Here is a 27,814-nt window from a genome sequence, read left to right as displayed (position 1 = left end):
GAAGCCCATTAGCAGAAGAAATTAACAGAAACTGTCCAGATGTGGTGGCTCACACCTATAATCTCAATACTTTGGGAGGCGGAGGCATGAAGATTTCTTGAGACCAGCAGTTCAAGACCAGCTGGGGCAACATAGTGAGACCCCATCTCTACCAAAAAAAAAAAAAATATCCAAGCATAGTGGCATGCATCTGTAGTCCTAGCTACTCAGGAGGCTGAGGTGGGAGGCTTGCTTATAGTCCCAGGAGTTCAAGGCTGCAGTGAGCCAAGATTGAGCCACTGTACTCCAGCCTGGGTGACAGACCAAGACTTGATCTCTTTTAAAAAATGTTTTTTTAAAAAAGGAACTGTCTTTGAAGAAGCCCAGATATTTGACTTCCTTGACAGAGACTTTAAATCAACTGCCTTAAATATGCTCAAAGACACAAAGAAAGTGAAGGGCAAAGAACTAAAGAAAATCAAGAGAACAATGTTTTACCTAATGGAAATATCAATAAAAAGATAGAAATGATTAAAAAGGGGAACTCAATAGAAATTCTGGAGTTGAAAATAACTGATATCAAAAATTCACTAAGAGGGGTTCAGTAGAAAGAATCACTGAATTTGAAGATAGATCAACTGAGATTATTCAGTCTGAGGAGCAGAAAAAGAAAAGAAGGAAGAAAACTAAACAGAGCCTAAGAAACCTGTGGGATACCATCAAGCATACCAACATACACATAATGAGAGTTCCAGAAAGAGAAGAGATAAAGGAAGGAGCAGAAAGGAATATTTGAAGAAATATCTTTGTAAGGTCTGGGCTATTAAAAAAAAAAAGAAGAAGACTACTTGAAGAAATAATGGCTGAAAACTCAAAAGTGATGAAAAACATGAATGCACGACTAAGAAGCTCAACAAACTCTACATAAAATAAACCCAAAGAGATCCACACCAAAACAGATTATAACCACATTGCTGACAAAGAAAAACAGAGAATATTGAATGCAGCAAGAGGGAAGTAACTCATCACATATACATGATTCTTAATAAGATTATTCCCTGATTTCTCAGAATAGTAACCCTGAGAGAAATGTATAGTAACCCTGAGAGAAAAATAATTATTAATGAAGAATTCTTTAGCCAATGAAATTCTCCACCAAAACTGAAAGAAGGCCAGGTGCAGTGGCTCATGCCTGTAGTCCCACTGTTAACTCCAGCACTTCAGAGGCTGAGGCGGAGGATCACCTGAGGTCAGGAATTTGAGACCAGCCTGGCCAACATGGGGAAACCCTGTCTATACTAAAAATACAAAAATTAGCTGGTCATGGTGGCACACGCCTGTAATCCCAGCTACTTCAGAGCCTGAAGCAGGAAAATCACTTGAACTTGGAAGGTGGAAGTTACAGTGAGCTGAGATCATGCTATTGCACTCCAGCCTGGGCAACAGAGCAAGACTCTGCCTCCATTAATAATAATTTCCTATCTAAAATTGACATAAATAGGCAAAATCCATAAAGACAGAAAGCATATTCATGGTTATCAGGTACTAGGGGAAATGAGGAATTCCTGCTAATTGGAAATAGGGTTTTCTTTTGGGGCGATGAAAATATCCTGAGGCCAGGCGAGGTGGCTCACGCCTATAATCCTAGCACACTTCGGGAGGCCGAGGTGGGTGGATCACCTGAGGTCAGGAGTTCAAGACCAGACTGGCCATCATGGTGAAACCCCATCTTTAAAAAAAAAGAAAAAGAAAAAGAAAATATTCTGGAACTATATCGTGGTGATGGATACAAAACTTTGTGAATTTATTAAATGCCACTGAATTGTACAGTTTAAAATGGTTTAAATGGTAAATTTTATGTTATATATATTTTACCACAATAAAAATACATGTAGAAAAGTTAGAATAGTTCAAAGAATTTTTATATATACCTTTCATCTACATTCCCTAAATGTTAGTATTTTAATGAATTTGCTTTATCTTTTTCTCCTCATTTCCACTCAATCTAGCTTTCTGCCGTTCTCCTTCCTCTTCCCCTGCTTCCCTTTTCCTACCTCTTCCTCCCTCTCTCTTGCTCTGTCTCCATTTCTCTCTGTCTCCATCTCTCTTGGTCTCTCTCTTTCTCTCTCCCTGTGTGTGTGAGTGTGTGTGTGAGTGTGTGTGCACGCGCGTGCACATTCTACAGACCTTCTTTAAATTTTAATAGTTGTCCCACTAATGTTCTTTAGGGAAAAATTTTTTTTCTGGTTAACAGTCCAATCTAGGATCACACATTGCATTTCATTTTTATGTCTCTTTAATCTCTTTTAACTTGGAGCAGTTGCACAGTCTTTTTTTTTTTTTTTTGTCATTCATGACCTTGATATATTTGAAGAGCCGGGCCATTTATTTTTCAGAATGACCTTCAATTTAGGTTTGTCTAAAGTTTCCTCATGATCAGATCCAGGGTATGCATTTTTGGCAGGAATGCCACAGAAGGCATACTGTGTCCTTCTCAGTGCATTGTACCAGGAGACACATGATCTCATTTATCCCATTACTGTGATGTTGACTTTGATCATTTGGGTGAGGTGGATCTTCCTGGTCTCCCCAATGTAAATGTACTGTTTCTCCCTTTGTAATTGATAAGTGTCTTGTGGAGAAATATTTTGAGACTATGAAAAATTCCTGTTTCTCATCAACTTTTCACATATCTATTCACATTCTTCTCTGAAACAGCTATTACCGTTGTTTTCATAAAATGGTGATTTTCTAATTTCATCATTCTTCCTATATTTATTAGCTGGTGTTCTACTGTAAGAAAAATCTTTCTCTTCTTGCCCACTTATTCATCAAATAAATATTTATTCATCAAATAAATATATATTTGTCAAATAAATTTTTAGTTACTCATCAAATACATATTTATTTGTCTAATAAATATTGATTGTTCATCAAATAACTAAATATCAAATCCCAAATTGTTACTTTTTTCTGTTATCCTCATTTGTTTTTATGCCCACATTGTCTCAGATTTAGCCAATAAGAATGTATTCAAGCTGGCTCCTGTACTTTTGATCTGTCCCTGTCATTCTTTGAGTACTTCCTTGTTTACTGACACAAGCAGATGTTCCAGGCTCATCTTGTGCTTTCCTCATCTCAACTCTGTAATCAGCCAAGTCTTCAAGTGAGCCCTGGTTCCTTTTAAAGGAAACTCGTATTTGGAAACCAAGGTCTGGGCACAATATGTGCTCTTTGTGGTAGCTATTCTGTAATAGCGACCACATAGTATACAGCAGGAGAAACAAAATGACCCTGCATTACTTTTTATAGGTCAATCCACACCTGGAATCTAAACGAATGGGAGTGTTTTCAGAGACAAGCCTAGAGAAGATTATCTACTGGGAAAGGAGACACCTTGGGGTAGAGAAAGGGAAAAGCAATGATTACTATATTCAAGTATTTAAAGGGATGTTGTCGAAGAAAATTGTTTCTATAGTCATGTCCTGAACCCCTAAAGGGTTCTAATGGTTGGAAAAAGAGAGTTCTGTTTTATTAGTAATGTTAATTACTTATCAGTAATTAACATGTGTTAATCACCTATTACTATCAGACTGCGGCAGTGAGTGCTGATTGCCCTGCTATTGATCTTCTGCCCATCTTCCTCATGAATATAACCCAGATATCATTCTGGTTAGCAAAATGCCTTACTAAAATATTCACCTTTCCATACTTCCCTGAAGCTTGAAGTGGCCATGTGACATAGTTCTAGTCAATGAAATATAAGCTGAGGAATAATGACGATTTCCAAGAAAATTTTGCCTTTGCAATATAGGTGCTGCCCATCCTCCTGGTTTTCCCCTTCTCTGGCCTGTCTGGAATGCAGATAGGATACTGCTTGGAGGAACGAAAGACATCTTACAAACACAAACAAAACCACAGACCAAAGATGGCAGAACCAAAAGACAGAAGGAGACTGGTTTCCAGAAAGCGTTCTCGTATGATTTCTCCACACTTGGGCCTGCTGTCTTCTGGGTTTACTGTTACATGAGAAGAATGAATCTCTTTCCTGTTTAAGCCACTATAATAGGTTTCTGTTAAATGCAGCTGAGATGCAATCCTAACTCAGGCACTATGCTAAGTCCTAGGAGGGGAAAGGCCACCTAGTGAGGTCACTGGATTTTCCTGCTTATCAGACAGAATGTGAGGAAGATTTCCAAAAAACTGAAACAGTACCAAGATGGACTTAGCCCCAGGAGGAGACGTGATCCCCCTGACTACAAAGGAATGTGTGTAGAGATACTTTTGCAGCTGGAATTTTATAAAGCAGTATTGAGCACAGAGTGAAAGGCTAATTCAGTGACTCTTTTTTTTTTCTTTCTTTCTTTTATTTATTTATTTATTTATTTTGAGACAGAACCTTGCTCTATCGCCAAGCTGGAGTGCAGTGGCACGATCCTGGTTCACCGTAACTTCCGTTTTCTGGTTTCAAGCACTTCTCCTGCCTCAGTCTCCCCAGTAGCTGGGGCTACAGGCACACACCACCACACCTGGCTAATTTTTGTATTGTTAGTAGAGACGGGGATTTCACCATGTTGGCCAGGATGGTCTCGATCTCTTGACCTTGTGATTTGCCCGCCTCAGCCTCCCAAAGTGCTAAGATTACAGGCACAAGCCACCGTCAGTGACTCTTAGAGTCTGTTCTAGTGCAAATTTTTTTCTAAGGGTCAGAAAGTTAAAAAAAATAGTAGGTGGACTCAGAGCATGCTGTTTTTGCTGGACAGTTAGTGTTTTTTATCTGTAGTCTGCATTTGGATACACGATTTTCATTAAAGTTTCTAAGAACACATGCTCCTCAACACCCCCTGGGTAAACATATTACAGCAATTTTCAGTTTCTAATGAAATATTTGTTTGTATTTTATTTGTGGCAATCTAATTTATCCCTTTTTTTGCTAAAATTTTTATTTATCTTGGATTTACAATGTTAATATTGCAGTAAAACATAGCATTTTTGAGTTTTAGATACTAATGGATTTATTATTTTTATCTGTGTTTAAAGTCATAGTAGTCTGGGCACCGTGGTGCACACCTGTGGTGCCAGCTACTCAAAAGGCTAAGGCAGGAAGCTCTCTGGAGCGGAGTTCTGGGCTGTAGTTCACGATGATCACACCTGTGAGTAGCCACTGCACGAATGTTTTTGTCCATAAACTAACTAGTAGGGATCAATTTGTTGGCAGAGTTTCTATAAATATATGAACGCTCTTGATGAGAAGAGGAGATTTTTTTTCCTCTCAGGATGGAAGTCAGGTTCTCTGGTGGGATACTCACCCGTGAAACATAAGAAAGGAAATGTCAAGGCTTCACTGGAGTCTGTGGTTAATCTCAAGCCTGAGGTAGGAAGACAGACTGCACAACTTTGTGAAAGTACCCAATGGTAACTGGCAAGTTGTTAAGGGAACAATAGATGTTTGTTGAGTGAATCAACAAATGAATCTTTTGGCAGCCTGATTGTTTCTGAGTCGAAGCTGTGAGATGATTTTGCACTGTCCACATAGGATGGAAATCAGTGTTTCTCAAAATGCATCACTATAGGGGATGCAGGGAAGGGAAAAAGGCAGTGTTTAAAACAGAAATTACTCAGGGTTTCACTTCAGACCTGCTGAATCAGAATCGCCACAGCCGGCAGAACGAAATCTGCGTTTTAACACACCCCAAGCCAATCCAGAGGATTCTGCTGCATCATGAACTCGGAGAACTATGGACACACATGCTGTTCCAGCTGAAGTTTCCACGGAGGGACAGAACCCTGGAGCGAGGCAGGCGTTCCAGCTGGAGCAAGGTTTTGGGGTGGTCGTCCTTGAGAAGGCAGCCATAGTACATGTGCTTGTCTCTAGCGACACCCGCTGGTTGAGAGTGACAATTAACAAACAGCCGCTGAAATGACACAGGCGTTTTCTCTAATGGGGCCTCCAATACTGAAGGCATTTAGTGTTTGCATTCTAACAGTGGTAATTAATATACCCAAAGCCCCAGGTATGGGACACTAACTTTTATATGTGTATCCTCTTTTCAGTGGTTTTCGGGTGGAAGCAATATATACATGAAGAATATTGTCCTTCAATTATCTTATACGTTTCTTAGAACAAATGTTCCCATTTTATGTTCATTTGAAACAAGGCCAAGTTTTGAATATCCTCTGAAAGGATTTACTGAACTTTTTTATTTTTTAGACAGAGCCTTGTCGCCCAGGCTGGAGTGCAGTGGCGTGATCTTAGTTCACTGTAACCTCCACCTCCTGGGTTCAAGTGATTCTCCTGTCTCAGCCTCCCTAGTAGCTGGGACTACAGGTGCCTGCCAACACGCCTAACTAATTTTTGTATTTTTAGTAGAGGTGGGGTTTTGCCGTGTTGATCAGGTTGATCTCGAACTCCTGACCTCAAATGATCTACCCACCTCAGCCTCCCAAAGTGCTGGGATTACAGGCTTGAGCTACCACACCCAGCCTACTGAACTTTTTGACTAGGGAATTTGTTCACTGTGATTGTTTTGTGGAAATAAGAAGAAGATAATTCTTATCTGATATCAAAGACTCCAGGCAAGATAAAGAAAAAAAGTACCGTGATATCGTAGAGGAAAATTGGTTCATTTACTTCGCTGAGCACCTACTATATGCCAGTCTTCCTCTCAGGGAGCTCACAGTTGATAGGTGGAGAGGGGTAGGTGTGGTCAGTGTGGCAATGGAAGTGTGTATAATGTGTCAAAGCAGTTGGTGGGGGGTGACAATTCATTCTACTGGGGTGGGGTCAAGGAATAAGTTAAGGCCTGGGGAAAAGGTGTGTTCTTCCAAATCCTGCACAGACATCACCAAATCTGAAGTTCCCAGAAGACAGACTGGTGTGTGCTAAGGCATACAGGTGTGAAATAGCATTTGCCGCATATGCACTTGGAAAGCAGTAACCTCCAAATAATAGGTTCTTATAAAGTGTGAGGCTGGAAATGATAAGAGATGAGGCCAAGGAGTTAGGCCGGGTCTCACTCACCTGCCAAGAAGGTTAGATTTTATCCTGTAGGTGGTGAATAACCGCAGAATAGTTTAAATGTAAGATCTGCTTTTTATCAGATTGTTTATCCCACTGGAATATCAATGCACAAAGTATAGAACCTCCTATTTATCTTGACGGTGGTCAAAACTGAGTCAAAAGGCCTAAGATTATATCTATTAATTGAGTATTTTTTTGCAGATTAAACACAAAAAGTCCCAGTCCCTTTGGAAAGTCTCTTAGTATACTGGTAATTACATTTGACCTGCGTGGTGTAAAAGGTTTTTGTTTCGGTTTTGGTTTTAATGTAGATATTTAACAGCTGAGTTTCTGAGCCCTTTATATCTGAGCTTCTGCTCTGCCTCCTCTCCTTGTCCTAACAGGGATTCACACAGAATAACCCTCACACAGACCCCAGAAAATCCCATAGGTGTCTTTACTGGGGCCAAACGCTAAGCACCAGTTTCTAGAACCTGAGGCTTGAAGTAAACCAGTTCATTGTTTTCTGCATCATTTTGCATGCTTTTAAAACAATAAGTATAATGGATATATTGCCATGTTGCCTTTCACAGCAAGGTAAGATGCTCACTTTGTGGTCATGCAGATGATCAGGACCTTCCCTCGTGGAAGATAGATAGATAAAGAATCCCTTTGTTTCACCCTCCTCCTTCCTGCTTGGTCTTCAGCCATACCATGCATGTCTTTATGTACTTATGGTCTGGTAGTAAAGCATGCTATTTGAAATCTGATGGATTTGACTTTGGTTCTTGCCTACCCCATCACCTTGGCAAGTCCCTTAACTTCTCTTTATTTACCTGGCAAAAGGAGCTAACAATACCAATAATACCTTCTCTTCAGGATTGAGTGAAAAATATTATTACATCCTGAAATCAGCACCCAACACACAGCAGGTCCTTAATAAATGCTAGGTCCTTTCCATTCTTTTTCTATCTCCCCCTTGACTTCAGTGAGCCATCAGAAGGCAAGGAAGCAGCAGGCATGGTGGCATACACCTGTAATCCCAGCTACTCAGGCGGCTGAGGCTGGAGGATCACTTGCAGTCAGGAGTTTGAGACCAGCCTGGGCAACATAGCAAGACCTTATCCCTATTAAAAAAAAAAATTCTTTTTTAAATTAGCCAGGTATGGTGGCATGTACCTTAGTCCTAGCTTCTCAGAAGACTGAGGCAGGAGGTTTGCTTGAGCCCAGGAATTTGAGGTTACAGTGAATTATGACTGCACTGCTACAGTCCAGCCCAGCCAATAGAATGAGACTGTCTCTAAAAATGATGATAATAAGAAGTAAATATGTTTTAAAAGACCAGGAAGCTCACAGCCTTCAATTCAGACTGCAACAGTAGTAACTGGCCATTAAAACATGTTGTTCTGTGCTGTTCTATGGGGCTTACCTCTGGAACAGGTTAATTAAATAAAAGCAATCTTTTTAGCTTACAGATTTTCTGTCTTGATGTCTTTGTAACGATGTTAAGCTCTTTTGGGTATGGAGTCTGACAGTCATTAACCAGCCCCCACCCTTCCTACTATCTTGTTGTTCCAAGAGAACCCGGGTTCTGTCAATATTTGCTCACCACTAGACATGGGCCACACCCTGATGTGACCCCCAAAGCCAGGCTTTCCTGGCCTATGGGTGAAGCCGCCCCAGTTGCACAGATAAGCAGCTTGTGCCTGACTGGGCTGGCCCCAAATCAGGAGAGGATCTCTTAGCCACTCATGCTGAATTGTGACTTTCTTATTGGCTGATATTGCCTCACAGACTGTGGTTTCTTGCTTATTGGCCAAGTCAACAGCCTAAAGGACCTTACTCTAAAAAATTTAGCCAAAAGTTAATCTTTGACTTAGACAGACAACATTTCTGGGGACAGACTTTATTGCATGTAGTTTGTTCTGTCTGTACTCATCTACGCTTAATATAATATTTTGGATATGCGAAACTGTTGGCAGATTGTGACTGAACAAAATTTGGCAGTGAACTTGACAATCAAAATAGAGCCAAGTGACAAAAGTTTGAAAAAGACACAAAAGAAAAAGACTTACAAGCTGAAGAACCCTAGCATTAGCATCGAGACATATGTTTTTAAAAAAAATGCGAGTTTGCAAAGCTGTTGCACAAAACAGCACCAATAGAAACGCATGCCCAAGGGCGACTGCAAGACAAAGCTGGTGCTTGATATGGGGAGATAATGATGATCCTGAAATATTACCCTGCTGTGTTTGTACTTGAGGGATTTTAAAGTATGTTCAAAGTAAATTCTATCTGTGTTTAATAAGCTCACAGGATAAGAAAGGGGATTGTGCCTTCATTGTAGTTTTACAAAAAGAATATCTTTCAAGACATACACAAGACAGGAGAACCAGCCTTTGGAAAGACCATATGTTGCAATCTGGGAATTAGAAGGTTTGAACGTCTATACTCCGTGAAGCCTCTTACTTGCTTTGGAACTCCCAACTTACAGGTATAGCCAGCTGTTAATTATTAATAGAAATTAATTTAGTAATTTCTGCCATCTACCTAGTTCAAAAGTTCTCTTAGAAGGCAACGTGTTTCCATGCTGCCTGCTCTGATGGTTGGAGAGCAAAATCTGTTGCTTCCTAACTCCTATGCAGTGCTCCTTGCTCTGTCTTCTGGAACAGCAGGTGCCTGTGCTGTTCAGCAGCCCTTGGAGCATTTGATTAGAGGTCTCTTTTGTCTGCCATTATTCAGAACAAATGTATGGTCTCCAACCCTCCCATCCCCCATCCAGGATCCCCTGACCCTGACGCAGGTGGAATGCACCCTGTTGCCTTGCATTACCCCAAGGTTTTGGCAGGAACAGAGGAAAGAGGCCAAATGTCCTATTTTACTTATTTTTAGAGTAGTAGAAAGAGCAAGGCAGTGAAAACACTTGATTAAATAAAAGTTAGGATCATTGGTAACTTTATTATAAATAAAAGTTAGGATCATTGGTAACTTTTATTATTTACAAAATGGTGGCGTCCTATTGGGTATGGAAAATTAAAGTTACAAACACACTCTCCCTTGTCCCGGAGACGTGTGCATTGGGGTATAAGGGAGAGTTACAAAGACTCTTTTCTTTACTGAGAAACACACATTCCTTTTTATTATATCTTTTTTTTTTTTTTTTCTTTTTTTGAGATGGAGTCTTGCTCTGTCGCCCAGGCTGAAGTGCAGTGGCTCCGGCCCACTGCAACCTCTGCCTCCCGGGTTCAAGCGATTCTCCTGCCTCAGCCTCCTGAGTAGCTGGGATTACAGGCACACGCCACCATGCCCAGTTAATTTTTATATTTTTAGTAGAGACGGGGTTTCACCATGTTGGTCAGGCTGGTCTCAAACTCCTGACTTCATGATCTGCCTGCTTCACACTCCCAAATCTCTCAAAGTGCTGGGATTACAGGAATGAGCCTCTATGCCCGGCCTCTTTTTTAATTTTTTTTTCCAAATTAAAAGAAGGGCCAGAAAGTTGAGTTGATTATGAGTCAGTGCCAAGTTTATCCAAAATGGATGGTCTAGATATGCGTGCTGTTGTGTCTCTTCAATGTCCTACTGAGCTAAGCACTGTCAGAGCCTGTTCAGAAAGATAGATATATAGCATAGTTTCAATAAATAGAAAACATTCAGAAAATGTTGAAAAAACTAACAAATATCCAGAGTTCCGTAGGTTTAACCATATCATTTATTTTTAAAAGGCAGATGTTAAGCCTTTTAAAAATTATTTTACCTTAGAATTATTTAGTTTCCTTTTAAAACAATACCTGGAAGTGATTCCTCTGGTTTTCAAATATATGGTCTGATCAATAAAATGCATTAATCCTTTATGAATTCGATGTGCTGGAACGGCATACATTGCTCCTGGAACAGCTATCATTTATTGGACACTGTTCTTCCTCTTACCTGGTAAGCAAAAGCTACTGTGCTAAGGGCTTTATAGGCATTATCTTTAAGAATCATGAGACTGGGGGTTGTTCCCATTTTAGAGTGGAGCACATAATGACTCAGAAACTTAAGTTGTGTTATAGACGTCAGAGAGCCTCTAGCAAGTCATTTAAGTGCGTGTTAGAGCCACAGTCATGAACAGAGTTCTGGATTACAGGAGTTTATCTAATAACCCATATTCAGAGAATACAGCAACAACACTCATAATCCAGTCTTGCATTAGGTTCACAAGACTTCAAGAATCTCCTTTCAATTCCTTCAGCACTCTGGTGCATTGTCAGTATTTTTCAGGCTTGCGCAGGCCTAACTTTTCCAATAACTTCAGACTTCTGGTAGAAGTCACTATAGTACTGTGCATACTCAAGTGTTTCGCTGAGTGCCAGTTGAGAGAGGTGATATCATTAGGTTGGACTCTCCCACCTGAGTTACAACAGTGAAGAAATCCACCAACTTCCTTTTTTTCTAAAGGTCAGAGTTACATCTAGCAACTTAGGTGCTCAAGCCAAGTAGTAGAAGTTTCCTCTCAAATCAACAGGGTGGAAGCTGGCTCTATACTGAACAAAAAGGGGCCCTCATGTTGCAGGACTCCTGCCTTGATCATGACCTTGGGTCTCCTGCTCCATCCTTCTCTATCAGCTGCCATGAGACAGACCCCGGGATAGGACAAACCTGCCTCATATGCTGGAGAATTGCTGTGACCATTTGGTTAATTAGAGGACCAAATTTGCATTGTAAAATGGTACCCTCTAAATTATAATTCCCGGGGGGTAAAGCCTTTTTTCAGTGGTCTGGACGAAGTTAAACATTTTTTTCTTACAAATTCTCAGTGGCACCACCAACTTAAATAAAGAAGGAATTTTAGCTTATTTGTCTGGTGTCCAGAGTCAAACAAGTTTGTGGGTAGAATATCCAAGTCATTTGTATTCAAAACTCTAGAGTTCTCCATAACCCTTCCTTCTCCCCAGTCATCTCCTAACTCCTAACGAGGAACAGAGGTAGATTTATATCAGGCCCTGTGTGGGACATATTAGGTAGCCCTGTGTGGAGCATAATAAGTACTTAATAAAGTTTAGTTATCAAGTGAACAAAGGAAAAGTGGGAGAGAAGGAAAGACGGAGGGAGACTTAGAACCTAAGTGTTTGAAATCTAATGTTAATGGTGTGAGGAAACAGCTCTTTTAAAAGTCATTTGGCAATGTGTATTAAAAATCCCAAAACTGGGCCAGACATGGTGGCTCACGCCTATAATCTCAACACTTCGAGAGGCCAGGGCAGGTGGCTCACCTGAGGTTGGGAGTTCGAGACCAGCCTGGCCAACACGGCGAAACCCCACTCTACTAAAAATACAAAAATTAGCTGGCCATAGTGGCACACACCTGTAATCCCAGTTAGTTGGGAGGTGGAGGTTGCAGTGAGCCGAGATTACCCCATTGCACTCCAGCCTGGGCAACAGAACAGGCTCTGTCTCAAAAAAAAAAAAAAAAATCAAGACTGTGCATATTCTTTACCCAGCAATTCTGTGTTTAGAAATTAAGGATATGTGGGCTGGGCCCAGTGGCTCACACCTGTAATCCCAGCACCTTGGGAAGCCAAAGCAGGTGGATCACGAGGTCAGGAGTTCAAGACCAGCCTGGCCAAGATGGTGAAACCCCATCTCTACTAAAAATACAAAAATTAGCTCGGCATGGTGGCACATGCCTGTAATCCCAGCTACTCAGGAGGCTGAGGCAGAGGAATCTCTTGAACCCGGAGGTGAAGTTTGCAGTGAACTGAGATCGCACCACTGCACTCCAGCCTGGGCAACAGAGCAAGACTCTGTCAGAAAGAGAGAGAGAGAGAGAGAGAGAAAAAAAAAAGAAGGAAGGAAGGAAGGAAGGAAGGAAGGAAGGAAGGAAGGAAGGAAGGAAGGAAGGAAGGAAGGAAGGAAGGAAAAGAAAAGAAAGAAGGAAAGAAAGAAAAAGAAAGAAGGAAAGAAATTAAGAATATGTGAAAAGATTTTGCTGCAAATCAGACTATTGTTCCTTGTTATAAAATATTGCAGCCAACCTAAATACCCAACAATAGAGAATCAAGTGAATGAATCATGATACATCTACACCCGTTCTTCTTCTAACCTTTCCTATCTCAGTAAATAGTAACACTATTAAACCAGTTGTTCAAGCTGATAACCTAGAATCATTAACTTTCCCTTTCTTTCAACCTGTCGTTCTGAGTCTATCATTTTCCTAAATATAAAAGGAGCCATCTTATACCTGTATTAACTTAAGCAATCAGTAGGTGTCATCAAGCCTAAAGCCAACATACCAAGGAAATATGATTGCTTTCAAGGGTTTACTCACCATGGATATAGAAGGAAACATTGTTCAAGTAACCAGGTAAGTGGGTGTTGATTCCAACATCATGGAAAATAAAATTAAATTAATTGAGAGCCATAGGGAAACATGAACAAGGAAAAATGAAAAGTAATGATACAGGGCTGCATACATAAAGCATATGTACAGTGTTCTACTTTATGGATGACTTAAGAGATTTTGATTAGATGCAATCAGTACAACCTTTAGATCCTGAATACCACGTCCCCTGCTCTTGCCCGCCTCTCTCTGGTCCCTTTCCATGGGGCAAGGAGTCCACCATGGGACTAAGGGAACATGCCCACCCTAAGCCTAAGACCACTCCCCAGAAACTCGGGACCCTAGAACTCCCTCCCAAGACAAGGCCTGTGTGGGTCTCTTCTCCAGGTACTTATTCCTAAGGATGGATACTGGCTGTGATTGTGGCAGGGGATGTGGCTGGAGATTGCTCTTGTGGGCTCAGGTGTCCACAAGTAAGCATGAACAGTCACCCCTAATGTGGGCTGGGGCGAGGAGTGGGAAGAGAATGGAAACAGGGTCTTCCATTTGTCCTCTTGCCTCCGACATCACAAATGTTAGTAGTCATCCTGAATGCAATGTTTACTGCTGACTAGTCGTACTAACTCTCTCACTCCCATATAGGATATGACTCCATTAGATCTCAAATTCAACTTTTATAGCTACAAAGGTGATAAACAGTATTTTAAAAGATAAGCAAAAATAAGGAAATTGGCAGGGTGCGGTGCCTCATGCCTGCAATCCAAGCACTTTGGGAGGCCAAGATGAGCGCATCACTTGAGGTCAAGAGTTCGAGACTAACCTGGCCAACATAGTGAAAACCTCTCTCTACTAAAAATACAAAAATTAGCCGGTCATGGTTGCAGGTGCTAGATACCACCACGAGCAGCAGTGATCCCAGCTACTCAAGAGGCTGAGGCAGGAGAATTGCTTGCACCTGGGAGGCGGAGGTTGCAGTGAGCCGAGATGGTGCCACTGCCCTCCAGCCTGGGGGGCAGAGTGAGACTCTATCGAAAAACAAACAAACAAACAAAAAAACAAAACTATATATTTGGGATCCTTGGAATGGAAAATTTCTCACTGGGAAGATGGTCACTAGCACTCGTACTCAGTGAGGCTGGGACAGACGAAGCTGGAGGTCTTCCACGCTATGCAAGGTCGTTTGCATTTTCAATCTGATTTTCAATCTGTGTAAGTAACATATCTGTTTTATATTTTAGAAAGCTTACTCTGCCTGTTCTACGTAGGAGAATGGGTTGGGGCTCTGATGTAAGATGAAGGACTAGTTAGAGGAGTATTGCAGTAGTACAAAGGAGACGATAGGGCCATATAGGAGAATGTTTGTGTAATTTGGCCTTTCTAGCTATATAAACCATTTAAACTTCAAAATAAAATCTCTGGGCTATGTAATGCGTCACTAATTCCACTAGGTGGTGATGGCATATCTGTGAAGCAACACCGGTGAATTTCCTGGGGTTACTCAGTGCACTGCATTGTTTCTAAGGTTATATTTTTCAATGTTTGATCTTTGATTTACATTGACATTTACATTCCCTTTAAGTTCCAAGAATGTAACAAATGTAATATATTTTACAGTTCTTGTTTTAAAATTATAATTTCAATAACTCCCTTGACTGGGAGAATGTGAAGGTGTCTGCTCACACACTTTTGGTTCCTATTTCTTTGCATTTACTTAAAAAAAAATCATAAAATAATGTCAATTGCCTTTTCTTGAGCACCTTTTCTAAGTGAGTTATTGTGCTGAATATTTATATACATTACCTCATTTACTCATGCAGAGTAGATGTATTTCTTCTCATTTATAGACAAGAAAACAGAGACCAGGGAAGATTGGTAATTTGCCCAAAGTCACAATTATTATCTGCCAGAGCCTGAATTCAAGCCCAGTCTCTTTAAACAAATTATTAAGTGGACAAATTGGTAAATAAGCAAATAAATGAGTAAATAAACAAGATGATTATACCTAGATGAATAAATTGTTTGCTCATTATTTATATCAGTTACAACGTAGTTACAAATATAACCCAAAATATGCAAGTAGGACAAAATAATGTTCTCATAACCCAAAGATAAAGATACATATTAAATAACTTCTATCTTCTCTTTTTCCTCTTTCCTCCCTCCTTCCTTCCTCCTTCCTTCCTTCCTTCCTTCCTTTCTGTCTTTCTTTCTTCTTTCTTTTTCTTTTTTGAGACAAAATCTTGCTTTGTCACCCAGGCTGGAGTGCAGTGGTACGATCACGGCTCCCTGCACCCTGCACCTCCCAGGTTCAAGCAATTCTCCCATCTCAGCCTCCCTAGTAGCTGGGACTAGGCCCACCACGCTCGGTTAACTTTTTGTATTTTTAGTAGAGACAGTGTTTCACCATGTTGGTAGGCTGGTCTTGAACTCTTGAGCTCAAGCGATCTGCTCACCTCAGCCTCCCAAATGCTGGGATTACAGGTGTGAGCCACTGCGCGTGACCTATCTTCTCTTTCCCTTAACATATTAGAAATTCCCAGTGGTATTAAAACTTCCTTGAAAGCAAGACTGATTCATAATATTATTTCATTTGAACATACTATATTCTATTCAATAATTCTCTTATAGTTGAACTTAGCAATTTCCTCTCAAAATTAAGGGTTTATTAATAATGCTATAATGATCATCTTTGTATAGAAATTGTATCTCTGCCCATTTTGTTAAGGATACCTTCCTAGAACTTAATTTATTGGATAAAAAGAAATTAACTTTTAAAACACTCTTGTTTGTGTTATTTTTTTTAACCTGATGAGTAAAGTAACACATTTTCCTTTAAAAATATGTAGCAAATATTCTTAGAAAAGAAAAACTATGCTGCATCCCTATAACCAGAATAACTACTTTTATGATTTTTGTGTATTAATTTCCTGCTCTATATGTACTTATATATCTAAATCTGTAATGATTATCCATATATACCCCCTTTTCACAGTTATTATAAAATATATATACATCTTGCCCTTGCCATTTAACATTATGTAAGGTTATATGTAGATATTTTATATTTTTTTACAGGTTTAGATATCAATATCTGAACACACATATATAATTCACGTTTCACATCTTTAAATATTGTTCAGAAATATGATGTCTTTTTTTTTTTATAGAGACAGAGGTCTTACTATGTTTCTCAGGCTTGTCTCAAACTGCTGGGCTCAAGGAATTCTCCTGCCTCGGCCTCCCAAAGTGCTGGAATTACAGGGGTAACCACTGCACCCAGACTCAGAAATATGATTTTTACTAGTGGAAGTACATTCCCTTATATTAAACTTTTATTTACGATCTTTTTATTAAAGAGATATCTTTGCCATCCTGATAATTCTTTCCTTTAAATAGACTTCTGGAAAGGGTATTACTACATCAAGAGGTGAAGGTACTCTATGAATGTTGATGCATATTGCCAAATTGCCCTCCAGAAAGGCTCGACCAATTTACCTTTGTACTGAAGTCTGCAAATGTCACCAGTTTCCACATCTGGCAGATACTCATGTCATCATTGTCATCACCTTTAACAATATATACAGCAAAAGATGACAGTCCCTTGTTATTTTAATTTGCATTTTTTCTTAGTGAACTAAATATTTTAGAGTAATTCATTAGTCCGTTATATTTTCTCTTCTGTAAATTCCCTATTCATGTCTTTTGCTATTTTGTTATTGAGACGTCACCATTTTTCCTACTATTGAATAAAAGATTTTTATATGTTAGGAATAATAGTGCTTTTTCAGTCATATTAGTAGCAATTTCTCCTTCTTTGTAGTTTGTCTTTTAATTTTGTTAGTGATAATTTTACCTATAATCTATATGATTTAAATTTTTGATAATTTCCTTAAGCCCCCAAATCAGTAAAATAATTGCCTATATTTTCTTCTATTTTTAATAATTTTATTTTATATATTAAGGAATAATTTATATTCTATTTTTAATGATTTTGTTTCTTTCACTTTTTATACTTATATACTAGCTAGAAATAATTTTGTTATATAATGTGGAGTAAGACCCATTTGTTATGTAATTTATTCCTTCCTCCATTGACTTATGTGGATATTTTGCTATAGAGAGTAGATCTATAATATTCTACGAAGTATAGTTGTTCAGAGTTTAGACTCTGTGATCAATCACATCTGGGTTGAGATCTTAGTTCTGCCATCTTTTTGGTTCTGGGCAAGTTACTTAGCCCATTTAATTCTCAGTTTCCCCATCTGTAAAAGAGGAATTGTTGGGAGGATTCCATTATCCATGTAGAACAGTCAGCATGGGCTGTGTTACCTAGGAAACATTCAGTACAGTATGCATTCGCTACTAGAATTATGACTATGATATCGACAAAGTTATTCATAACTTTAATAAATTCTGATATTCTTGAATGGTGCAGGAACACTCCAAACTTTTAATGAGTTACTTGGCATATGGTCAAAAAATAAAACAAAGCCGCATTCACATCTTCACAGTGGGCATTTGCTCGTCTCACTCCCAGGTGTATCCCAGGGGATACACTTCCACATCCACAGGGCACACAGCTTATATCTTGCCTTAAAAGGAAGAACTGAAAGTATATAAAACCAGATTATCTCAAATGTTAGAGTGATTTAGGAGGAGGGCTTTTCTGTATTACTTGAATTTTTGTTTGTTTTTGAAATGGAGTCTCACTCTGTTGCCCAGGCTGGAGTGCAGTGGCATGATCTCAGCTCACTGAGACTTCTGCCCCTGAGTTCAAGCGATTCTCCTGCCTCAGCCTCCTGAATAGCCGGGATTACAGGCTCATGCCACCATGCCCGGCTAATTTTTGTATTTTTAGTAGTGATGGAGTTTTACCATGTTGGTCAGGCTGGTCTTGAACTCCTGACCTCATGATCCACCTGCCTTGGCCTCCCAAAGTGCTAGGATTACAAGCGTGAGCCACTGCACCTGGCCTTGGTTTTGCTTTTGTTTTGAGACAGGATCTGGCTGTATCACCAGGCTTAAGTGCAGTGGCATGATCACAGCTCGCCGCAACCTACTCCTTCTGGGCTCAAGCCATCCTCCCACCTCAGCCTCCTGACTGCAATTGTGCACCACCATCCCTGACTAATTTTTTAATTTTTTGTAGAGACGAGGTTTTGCCATGTTGCCCAGGCTGGTCTCAAACTCCTGGCTCAAGTGATCCTACCGCCTTAGCCTCTCAAAGTGCTGGGATTATAGGCAAGCACCACCGCACCTGGCCCTTCTGTATTACTTTAATTTTTGACAATAATTATACATACTGAGGGGAAAACAATAAAGATGTACCCTTGGAAAAAATGCTTTCCTCAGCAACGTTACAGATTAATCATCCAAGATTTAGAATTTATTGCAAATAGTAAAAACATTAACACTACAAATCTTCAAATACAGACGCCTTTTAGGAACCATTTCAAGGTATGCCGAAATTTGGTATGATCTCAATTTTATTTAAATCTTCTTTCATATTTCGTAATGCATGTGTATACCTTAATTATAGGGTGTAAAGTTATAAGTGTAATTTTTTCGAGTCAAGGTCTCACTTTGTTGCTCATGCTGGAGTGCAGTGGCACAATCACGGCTCACCACAGCTTTGACACTTCCAGGCTCAAGTGATCCTCCTGCCTCAGCCCACTGAGTCGTTGGGACTACAGGCATGTGCCTCCAATGCCCAGCTAATTTTTTAATTTTTGTCAGCTTCTTTCATTTAGCATGTTTTCAAGGTTCAATCCCTTTTTATGGCTGAATACTGTTCTGTTGTGTGATATATTTTGTTCATTCATTCTTCAGTTGATGGATACTGAGGCCGGATTTGCACCTTTTTGCTATTTTAAATAATGCTGCTATGAACATTCATGTACAAGTGCTTGTGTGGACATACATTTTCAATTCTTTTGAGTATATACCTAGGAGTGGAATTTCTAGGTCATATGGTAGCCCTGTATTTAACTTTTTGAGGAATGCCAAATTGATTTACGCAGCAGCTGCCCCATTTTACACTCCCACCAGCAGTGTATAAGGGTTCCAATTTTTCTACATCCTCGACATGTATAAGTTTCCATCTTTTTGATTATGGACATCCAGTGAGTGTGAAGTTGTATCTCAGTGTGGTTTCGTTTTGCATTTTCCTTATGACTAATGATATTAAGCACCTTTTCATATATTCATTGGCTATTTGTATATGTTCTCCGGAGAAATGTCTATTCAAGTCCTTTGCCCTTTTTAAAAATTGGATTGCCTTTTTGTTGTTGAGTATGAATACTTTATATATTCCAAATATATACGAGACCCTTATCGGATATATGATTCATACCTATGTTCTCCTACTCTATGAGCTATCTTTTTACTTCCTTATAGTATTCCTTGAAGTGAAAAGTATTTAATTTTGATAAGCTCAAATTATGTATCTTTTCCTTGGTTGCTTGTTCTTTTGTTGTCACAACTCAGAAATCATTGTTAAATCCAAGGTCATAAATGTTTAGCCTTAAGTTTATCTTCTGAGAGTTGTGTAGTTTTAGCTCATACATTTAGGTTATTGATCTATTTTGAATTAATTTTATATATGGCAAATATGGAGTATATGTAGGTGTATATGTATGATGTATTTGCAGGTGTCCAACTTTCTTCTTTCACATGTGGATATCTAGTTGTCCCATCACCCTTTGTTAAACAACTATTCTTTTCCAAATGAATGGTCTTGATACCTCATCAATGTCCAAATCAATTGACCATAGATATATAGGTTTATTTCTAGATTTACAATTCTATTCCATTGGTCTATAGGTTTTAGTTGAGCTCTTGATAAACACTGGCATAAGATGAATATATTTCATTCTCTAACAAGTGCCTGGAGTATAGCTGAGCACTGGCCCATGCTGCTTACCTGCCGGCTGGCATGAGTAAGAGATTGACAGCCTCCTCTGAGCCATGAGGATTATAAGAAGGGCATGCACCTGAAAACAGTTTGCACCTCTGATCAACTCCAAGAGTCTCCATAGAGACAGACAAACAAGGTCCAAATTCCAGCCTACATAGCTTGGCTAAAATAATTTGAAGTCTAGTAACTTTTAGGCAGGTGTAATTCATACACCATCTCAGCACCCTCAAATTCACCTGATAAATACTTATGGAGTTCTATTCTGTGCTGTGTACAACAAAGCAGCTTTAATTTGAGGACTTTTATTTCCTGGTATTCTTTCAACAAACTACTTACAGCAAAGTTGCCAAAGACAGTAAGCTGATTGTATGAAGTTATCTTATTTATTTACTTAGACAGGGTCTCATTCTGGCACCCAGGCTGTAGTGCAGTGGTGCAGTCTTTGTTCACTGCAGCCTCCGATTCCTCAGTTCAAGCAATTCTCGTGCCTCAGCTTTCCGAGTAACTGGGATTATAGGCATGTGCCGCCATGCCCAGCTAATTTTTGTACTTTTAGTAGAGATGGGATTTCACCATTTTGGCCAGGCTGATCTTGAACTCCTGACCTCAAATGATCTGCCCACCTCAGGCTCTCAAAGTGTTGGGATTACAGGCATGAGCCCCCACACCAGGCCTGAGGTTATTGTTACAGGTCAAAAACAGTGGAATGGCAGCTCTCATTTTTGAAAAGTTGATTTATAGCCCTTCTCTTTGTCAATAATTAGCTAGTGGACCAACTGTCTCTTCAAGCCACTCCTTGTTAAAGGCAATACAACCTTATCATTTAGTCTTTCTGTTTTGCTTTGTTGAAGGTAGGGTGGTGAGATATCTGCAGGATTGCATTAAACCTATCCAAAATGATATTAGGTTGTTAACATACAAGTTGTAAAGAAGAGAAGCAGAGACAATTATTCCCTGGGACTGGAAGCTTCATTCTTCTGCTTTTAGGGACCAAAGCTTTGTTGCCATATGGTCTGCCATAACAATCCAAGACCGATCCCTTTCTTCCTGTTTACTGGTGCCAGAGATCCTAGAATAGCAAGGTATAGTTTGTGTCTGGTAATGTTTAATCTGGATGACAGCTGGAACAAGAAACATAACCCTGAACCCTGGAACAAAGATGGTTTTCTGCTCAGTGCAAGTTCTCTTGCAGTGTATTACAGGAAGCTCAGAAAGATAGCCAGACTTCTAAATTACATTATTCCTTTTTAAGTTGCTAAAATTGAGGCTGAGGCAGGAGAGTCGTTTGAGGCTTCCATTTGACACAGTAAAAATTAAGAACTTCAGTTCATCAAAAGACACCGTTAAAAGACAGAAAAGGCAAGCCACAGACTTGAAAAGGATATTTGTAAAACACATATTTGGTAAAGGATTTCAAACTAAAATTTATAAAAACAACTTTTACAAATCAATAAGAAAAAGACAGACAACCCAAATAGATAAAACATTTAAATGAGTACCTCCTAAAAGAGGACAGCCAAGAGGATAGAGCATGTAAAATGATGCTTAACATCTTCAGACACCATCCCTACTCTGTGCAGTCAGGCAACCTTCTCATCCTCAGCAAACACAGAGGTATTCTCTGAAGAGGTTAAAGCAGGACTTGCAAAGGGAAAGGGGAGGGGCATCTAAAACAGAGGTATCACGCCAAGTCAGGGGGATTAAGATCCCCACCCCCAACTTCTAGAATTCTCACAACCAGGTCTTTACCCACCAAGCAGGAAACTGAAAGATTATTTTCCAGGGAATCTGACCAGCCCAAAGGAAAATACTTAGATGCTCACACAGGGGGCTCTCCAGCTAGAGGGCCCAATCAAGTCACTATACAGTGAAGCATTTCAATGACAAAATCTATCCACGAATAAAAAGTTCAAATTAGTTTTAGTGCTACTTTCTTAAATGAGAATTACCAGACCTTTGGGGCAAGTCTCTACCATGAAAGATAGTGATCAAAACAAAGAGAAAGACGACAACAACAAAGCAACTTAGCAGAAACAGACTACAAGGTAAAGGAAAACTATAAATTACTAAACTCCCATCATAGAAAAGATTGTACTCAAGAAAATAGTTTGCTATTTAGGCCAGTGAGGTGGCTCATGCCTGTAACTCCAGCACTTTGGGAGGCCGAGGCAGGTGGATTTTTTAAGGTCAGGAGTTCAAGACCAGTTTAGCCAACAAGTTGAAACCCTGTCCCTATTAAATAAATATAAAAATTCGATGGGCACAGTGGTGCATGCCTATAATCCCAGCTACTTGGGAGGCTGAGGCAGGAGACTGGTTTGAACCCCGGGAGACAGAAGGGTTACAGTGAGCCAAGATCTTGCCACAGCACTCTAGCTTGGGTGACAGAGAGAGGCTCTGCCTAAAAAAAAGAAAAAGAAAAGAAAATAGTTTGCTATTTAAAAGAGGAAGGTTCAGAGAACAAAAAAATTTTAAATAGAAAAAAGTGTTAAATCATAGAAGGGTTGAAAGATGAATTTGAGGAAGTCTCTTAGAAAGTAGGGCAAAAATAAGATGGAAAAGATAAAAGTAGAGATTTATTCCAGGGGATTCAACATCCATGTAACAATTTCTTTATACCATACATATATAGAAGGAAAACTTGTTTGAACCATCTAATTAGATGTAGTCTTGGACTTTAAGTTGGAGAAGGGTGTTCTGGGCTCTCAAGGGATCTGACACAAAAAGAAAATTCAGGAAGCCTTGAACTGAATATTCTGATCACTCATTGGGATGAGCGACATTATGCTGCAAGTTTTCATGTTCAATGGTAGTAGGAAAGATACATCAGCCAATTGTAATGAAATCACATTTAATCAGACTGTATACTTTAGTCTTAAGGGTTGCATTTGGCTTTTTAAATAATATTTTTAAATTTAAAAACAGGAAGAGGTCCAGGTGCAGTGACTCAGGCCTGTAATCCCAGACTTTGGGATGCTGAGGTAGATGGATTGCTTGAGTCCAGGAGTTTAAGACCAGCCTGGTCAACATAGTGAAATCCCATCTCTACAAAAAATACAAAAAAAGTAACCACCCGTGGTGCAGGCCTGTAGTCCCAGCTACTCAGAAGGCTGAGGTGGATTGATTGAGCCTGGGAGGTCGAGCTGCAATGAGCTGGTTTCTTGCCACTGCACTGCAGCCTAGGTGACAAAGCAGGACCCTGTTTCAAAAAAAAAAAAAAAAAAAAAGATGAAAAAAAAAAAAAAGGGGGGAAAGCTGAATGTAATGTAGTCTCCTGGATAGGATTGTGGAACTGTAAAGGACATCAGGGGAAAATTAATGAAATCTGAATAAAGTATGAAGTTTAGCTAATAGCTGTGTACCAGTGTTGGTTCACTAGTTGTGACAAATGTATCATAATAATGTAAGATGTTAGCAATAGGGGAAACTAGGCATGAGGTAGATGGGAACTCTATATTATCTTTGCAACTTTTCTGTGAACCTAAAACTATTATAAAATTTTAAAGTTTATTTAAATAGAAAAATAGGAGGAAAGAATTTTATCTTAACATCAGACAAATCACAACTTTGGCATAAGCCTAGTCACTAGGCCACTTGACCATAACCAAGCAACACAGTCAGTCAGATGTCAGTCTAATAATAGGTCTGGTTATCTTCAGTAAAGGGAAAAAAATCATGAAAGCTGAAACTGCAAGTCAAAGTATGTAAAATCATAAAAATGGAGTGGTATGGAGCTCCTATAGTCCCAGTTACCAAGGAGGCTGAAGTGGGAGGATTGCTTGAGGCCAGGAGTTTGAGGTTACAGTGAGCTATGATCATGCAACTGCACTCCAGCCTGAGTGACAGAGCAAGACCTTGTCATAAACTAATTAATTAGTTAATAATTAAAGAAAATGAAACTGATAAGACAGCAAAGTTTAGATGAGGTGTTGAGGAAAATAGGAAGCCATTGCCAATTTCTTGAGTGAGAAACTAATGTGGTGAAAGCAATAATTTAGGGATTTATTCTATCAGCAACCAGCCAAATGAGCTGAAGTTGGGAAAAATCCAAGGCAGGGGGGAACAGCAATAACTGGCATGTACTAAAATCTCAAAACTAAAACCCTAAAATGAAGCTTTAGGTAAGGGTTTCAAGCAATGTTATTCTTAGTGCCATATGTGATCTGTTTTAAGCATCTGGAGACAAGCAGAGTCTATTGTGGAGACAGATGTATCAGATCTTAACCTGACTTTGTTAGACATCTGAATCATAGGACTATTTCATACCCCCTTGTTCCAAGTCCAAGCTCTCCTGGCATCTTGTGGTTAGGACTGTATCTTGTTACTTCTGCTCGTCCTGCAGTGGCTCTGGGCTTGTTTGATAATCAAACTGAGCCTGCCCTTATTTTTAATAATTAACCCATCCTAACGGGGCTTTGTATTTGGAAATGATTTTAAACCTAAAGAAAAGCCGCAAGAATACGAATGGTACCTAGAAACACCATGCTACGTGTTGTTATCCACATGAAATGTTTGTTTAAAAGTGTGTGGCACCTCCCACTCTTTCTCTCTCTTGCTCCTGCCCTGGTCATGTGATGTGCCTGCTCCCACTTCACCTTCTGCCATGAGTAAAAGCTCCCTGAGTCCTCCCCAGAAGCCAAGCAGAAGTGTATGCCATTCTTGTATGGCCTGCAGAACCAGAATCCAATTAAACTTATTTTCTTTATAAATTAAAAAAAAAATGTATTTTACCCCATATGCTCATTCATTCTCTATCTATCTAGATCTCTCTAGATATATCTATCTATTGAGATCCAGGTAGGTATCTAGATAAGTATCTAGATAGATTGATAAAGGTATATATATAGAGAGTGTTAGGTCCATATTCTCTCTCTCTCTCTCTCTCTCTCTCTATATATATATGCATATCTATTAGGTATATAGTATATACCTAAAATTTTTGGATCATTTGAGAATAATGTTCATACATCATTGCCCTTTAGTCCTAAATACTTCAATGTGTATTTCCTAGAAATACGAATATCCATTTAAAGAACCACATTATACTTCTTATCTTCAGTTCATTTACTTAGTCACTATTTCTTGAATTGCACCAAACTATGAGAACATCCATTATCCTGGTCTGACCTGACCCACTGCTAACTGAATTACAGAAGTGAAAAATTGAAAATTTCATTTGCATTCGAGTTTTGGTCTTTGAGAGTATCATGGAATCAAATTTTGCAGATTAGATTTGAATTTGACTCATCATGGGTTTGTTTTATTCAGTTCAACTATCCTAAGAACCTCTTTGTGAAAGAACAATACTAATACCAATAATGGCAAACACTAATCTAGTCTTCCTCGATATGTGTCAGTGTTCTACGTACACTGTATTTACCAATGCATTGAATCCTTACAACAACCTTAAGGAAATCATAATTATCTCCATTTTAGACATGGAGAAATGTAAGAAGTAAAATAACTTGAGCATGAATACACAGTTGATAAGGGGATCTCTCAGATATCTTTTTAAATTTGTTAATCTGTGTGTGTGTGTAGCCTTCTTACATTTCATAATGTTTTCTTTAAAGATGATCCCACACTATTTCTAGCTATTGATTACTTCTCATTGTGTCATGTTCCCCTAGGATGGAAGTATTCATTTTCTTGATGTGTTGATTTTTCAGCTGAAGAAAAGGTGACTGGTCTCATGAGCCCGGAACAATGAACTCAGAGGAGGTTGTTTACATGAGGTTCTCCCACTCACCAGCTGTTGAGAGTCTGCAATTATGAAGAGCAGGATCTTATTACTTCAATGAAAGCATGTAACAAGGTTCCCAAACCACCAACAGCCAAGTGGATTGGTACAGTGCGGCTGTCTAATAAATAATCAAAAGCATTTGATAGAAATCTGTCTTGCAGCACCGTCTTCACATTTAATGTTGCTTTCTCTTCTAGCCTTGGGTATGTTTAAATGATCCCCTTTTCTCACTCTAGTGCCAATACTGGCCTGAAGGCTAGATCCACAGTGAAATTCTTGTTCAGGCTGGGTCTGTCCACTTTGACTCTGCTATTTATAGAGCCAATGTGGGTTAATAACTACTATTTATTGAGTGCCTGTTCCATGCCAAGCATTAGGCTGGGAGCTTTACATACATTTAATCCTCACAATAGCCCTGTAAGGTTGCACCTATTAGCTCCACTTTGCCCATGAAGAAATGGAAACTCAGAGAGTTTGTGTGCTACATATAAGATCACACAGTTGCCAGAGTCAGGATTCAAATCTAGGTCTAACTCCAAAGCCCTCTACACTTACATTGTTTTGCTTATCAATGCTCCGGAGATAATTATCCCAACCCCTTATCAATGGTATACTTCCTCTCATGATGGCAGTGTATGTGTATGGGAAGTGTCTTAGATGGAGGACCAGGGAGTCTTTAGAGGTAGAGAAGAATCACAGAATTATCTTCTAAAAAAAACCCCACAATATTCTTTAAGACCAGCAGTTGATAAAATATGGCCCCCAGCTATTTTAGTAAATAAAGTTTTATTGGAAACACAGCCACACCCAGTCATTCATGTCTGTGGCTGCTTTTGCTCTACAGTGATTGAGCTGCATAGTTGTGACAGATTCCATTTGGCCCCCAAAGCTTAAAATGCTGAATGTTTGGCCCTTTAAGAAAAAGTGTGCCAACCTCTGTTTTAGATGACTTTGGAAGAAAGCCAACCATCTTCATTCAGGTCAATTTATTATTTTTCCATTTGATTGAAAAAGTACTTAAAGATTTATAATGCTAAGATAATTACTGCATTCAAATGGTGGTGGTGGTGATGGAGTGGGGGTTGAGGGGCTGTAGGGATCTAACCAGGAAAGGGAAGGGGCAGGGTTAGGGGAGGTCTGGGCCTCTGGATCTGCAGTCAGCTCCTTACCCCAGACTCCTCCCACTCACGTCCTTCCTATTTCTCCTGCCAAATCAAACGTCCTAAAATAACTCATTGCTCATAAACATGCAAGTGGCTTCCCCCACACAACATGCTCACAACCCAACACCTTGGCCTGGAATTCAGAGACCATTATAGTTTGACCCCTACTAATCTCTCTCTCCACCCTGCTTTTCCCTTTTCATTTTTTTTCATCATGAGAAAATCATGCCAAATTTGAGTTTATATATCAAGGCCAATTTTCTTGTCTTTGATTCACTTTTATGTAGCAGAAAAATAAACATATACTACTTGTAGGTGTTTGTCTTAGTCCTTTCTGGTGGCTGTAACAAAATACCACACACTGCGTGGCTTACAAACAACAGAAATTTCTCACCAGTCCAGAGGCTGGGAAGTTTGATATCAAGGTGCTGGCAGATTCAGTGTTTTGTGAAGGCCTGCCTCCTGGTTCACAGATGGCACCGTCTCACTTCATGCATCCTCACCTGGGTTTCTCCCAGGACTCTTTTATTCATGCCATTCATGAGGGCTCTGCCTCTGACCCAGTCACTTCCAAAGGCCCCATTCCCTATTACTATCACCTTGGGGGTTAAGATTTTAACAAATGAATTTTGTGGAGACTCAAACATTCGAACCAAAACAGTGTTGTAGTGGGCGCGGTGGCTCATGCATG

The 27,814-nt window shown here is 39.5% G+C and overlaps 1 protein-coding gene across 1 annotated transcript in view; it reads left to right on the top strand.

Moving 5' to 3' along the window:
• Positions 1 to 27,434, top strand: part of SLC44A1 (solute carrier family 44 member 1) — a 184,704-nt gene extending 157,270 nt beyond the window's left edge. The window contains exon 16 of the mRNA XM_017527757.1: positions 25,887 to 27,434. Within this exon, the coding sequence (XP_017383246.1) occupies positions 25,887 to 25,901 (15 nt within the window). The 3' untranslated portion in view covers positions 25,902 to 27,434. The remainder of the gene's footprint in view (positions 1 to 25,886) is intronic.
• The last annotated feature ends 380 nt before the right edge of the window (positions 27,435 to 27,814 follow it).

Source organism: Cebus imitator, unplaced genomic scaffold (assembly GCF_001604975.1).
Source record: "Cebus imitator isolate Cc_AM_T3 unplaced genomic scaffold, Cebus_imitator-1.0 Scaffold51, whole genome shotgun sequence".
Lineage (NCBI taxonomy): Eukaryota > Metazoa > Chordata > Mammalia > Primates > Cebidae > Cebus > Cebus imitator.
Note: the sequence above shows the minus strand (reverse complement) of the source record. Positions and strands in the feature narration are given on the sequence as shown.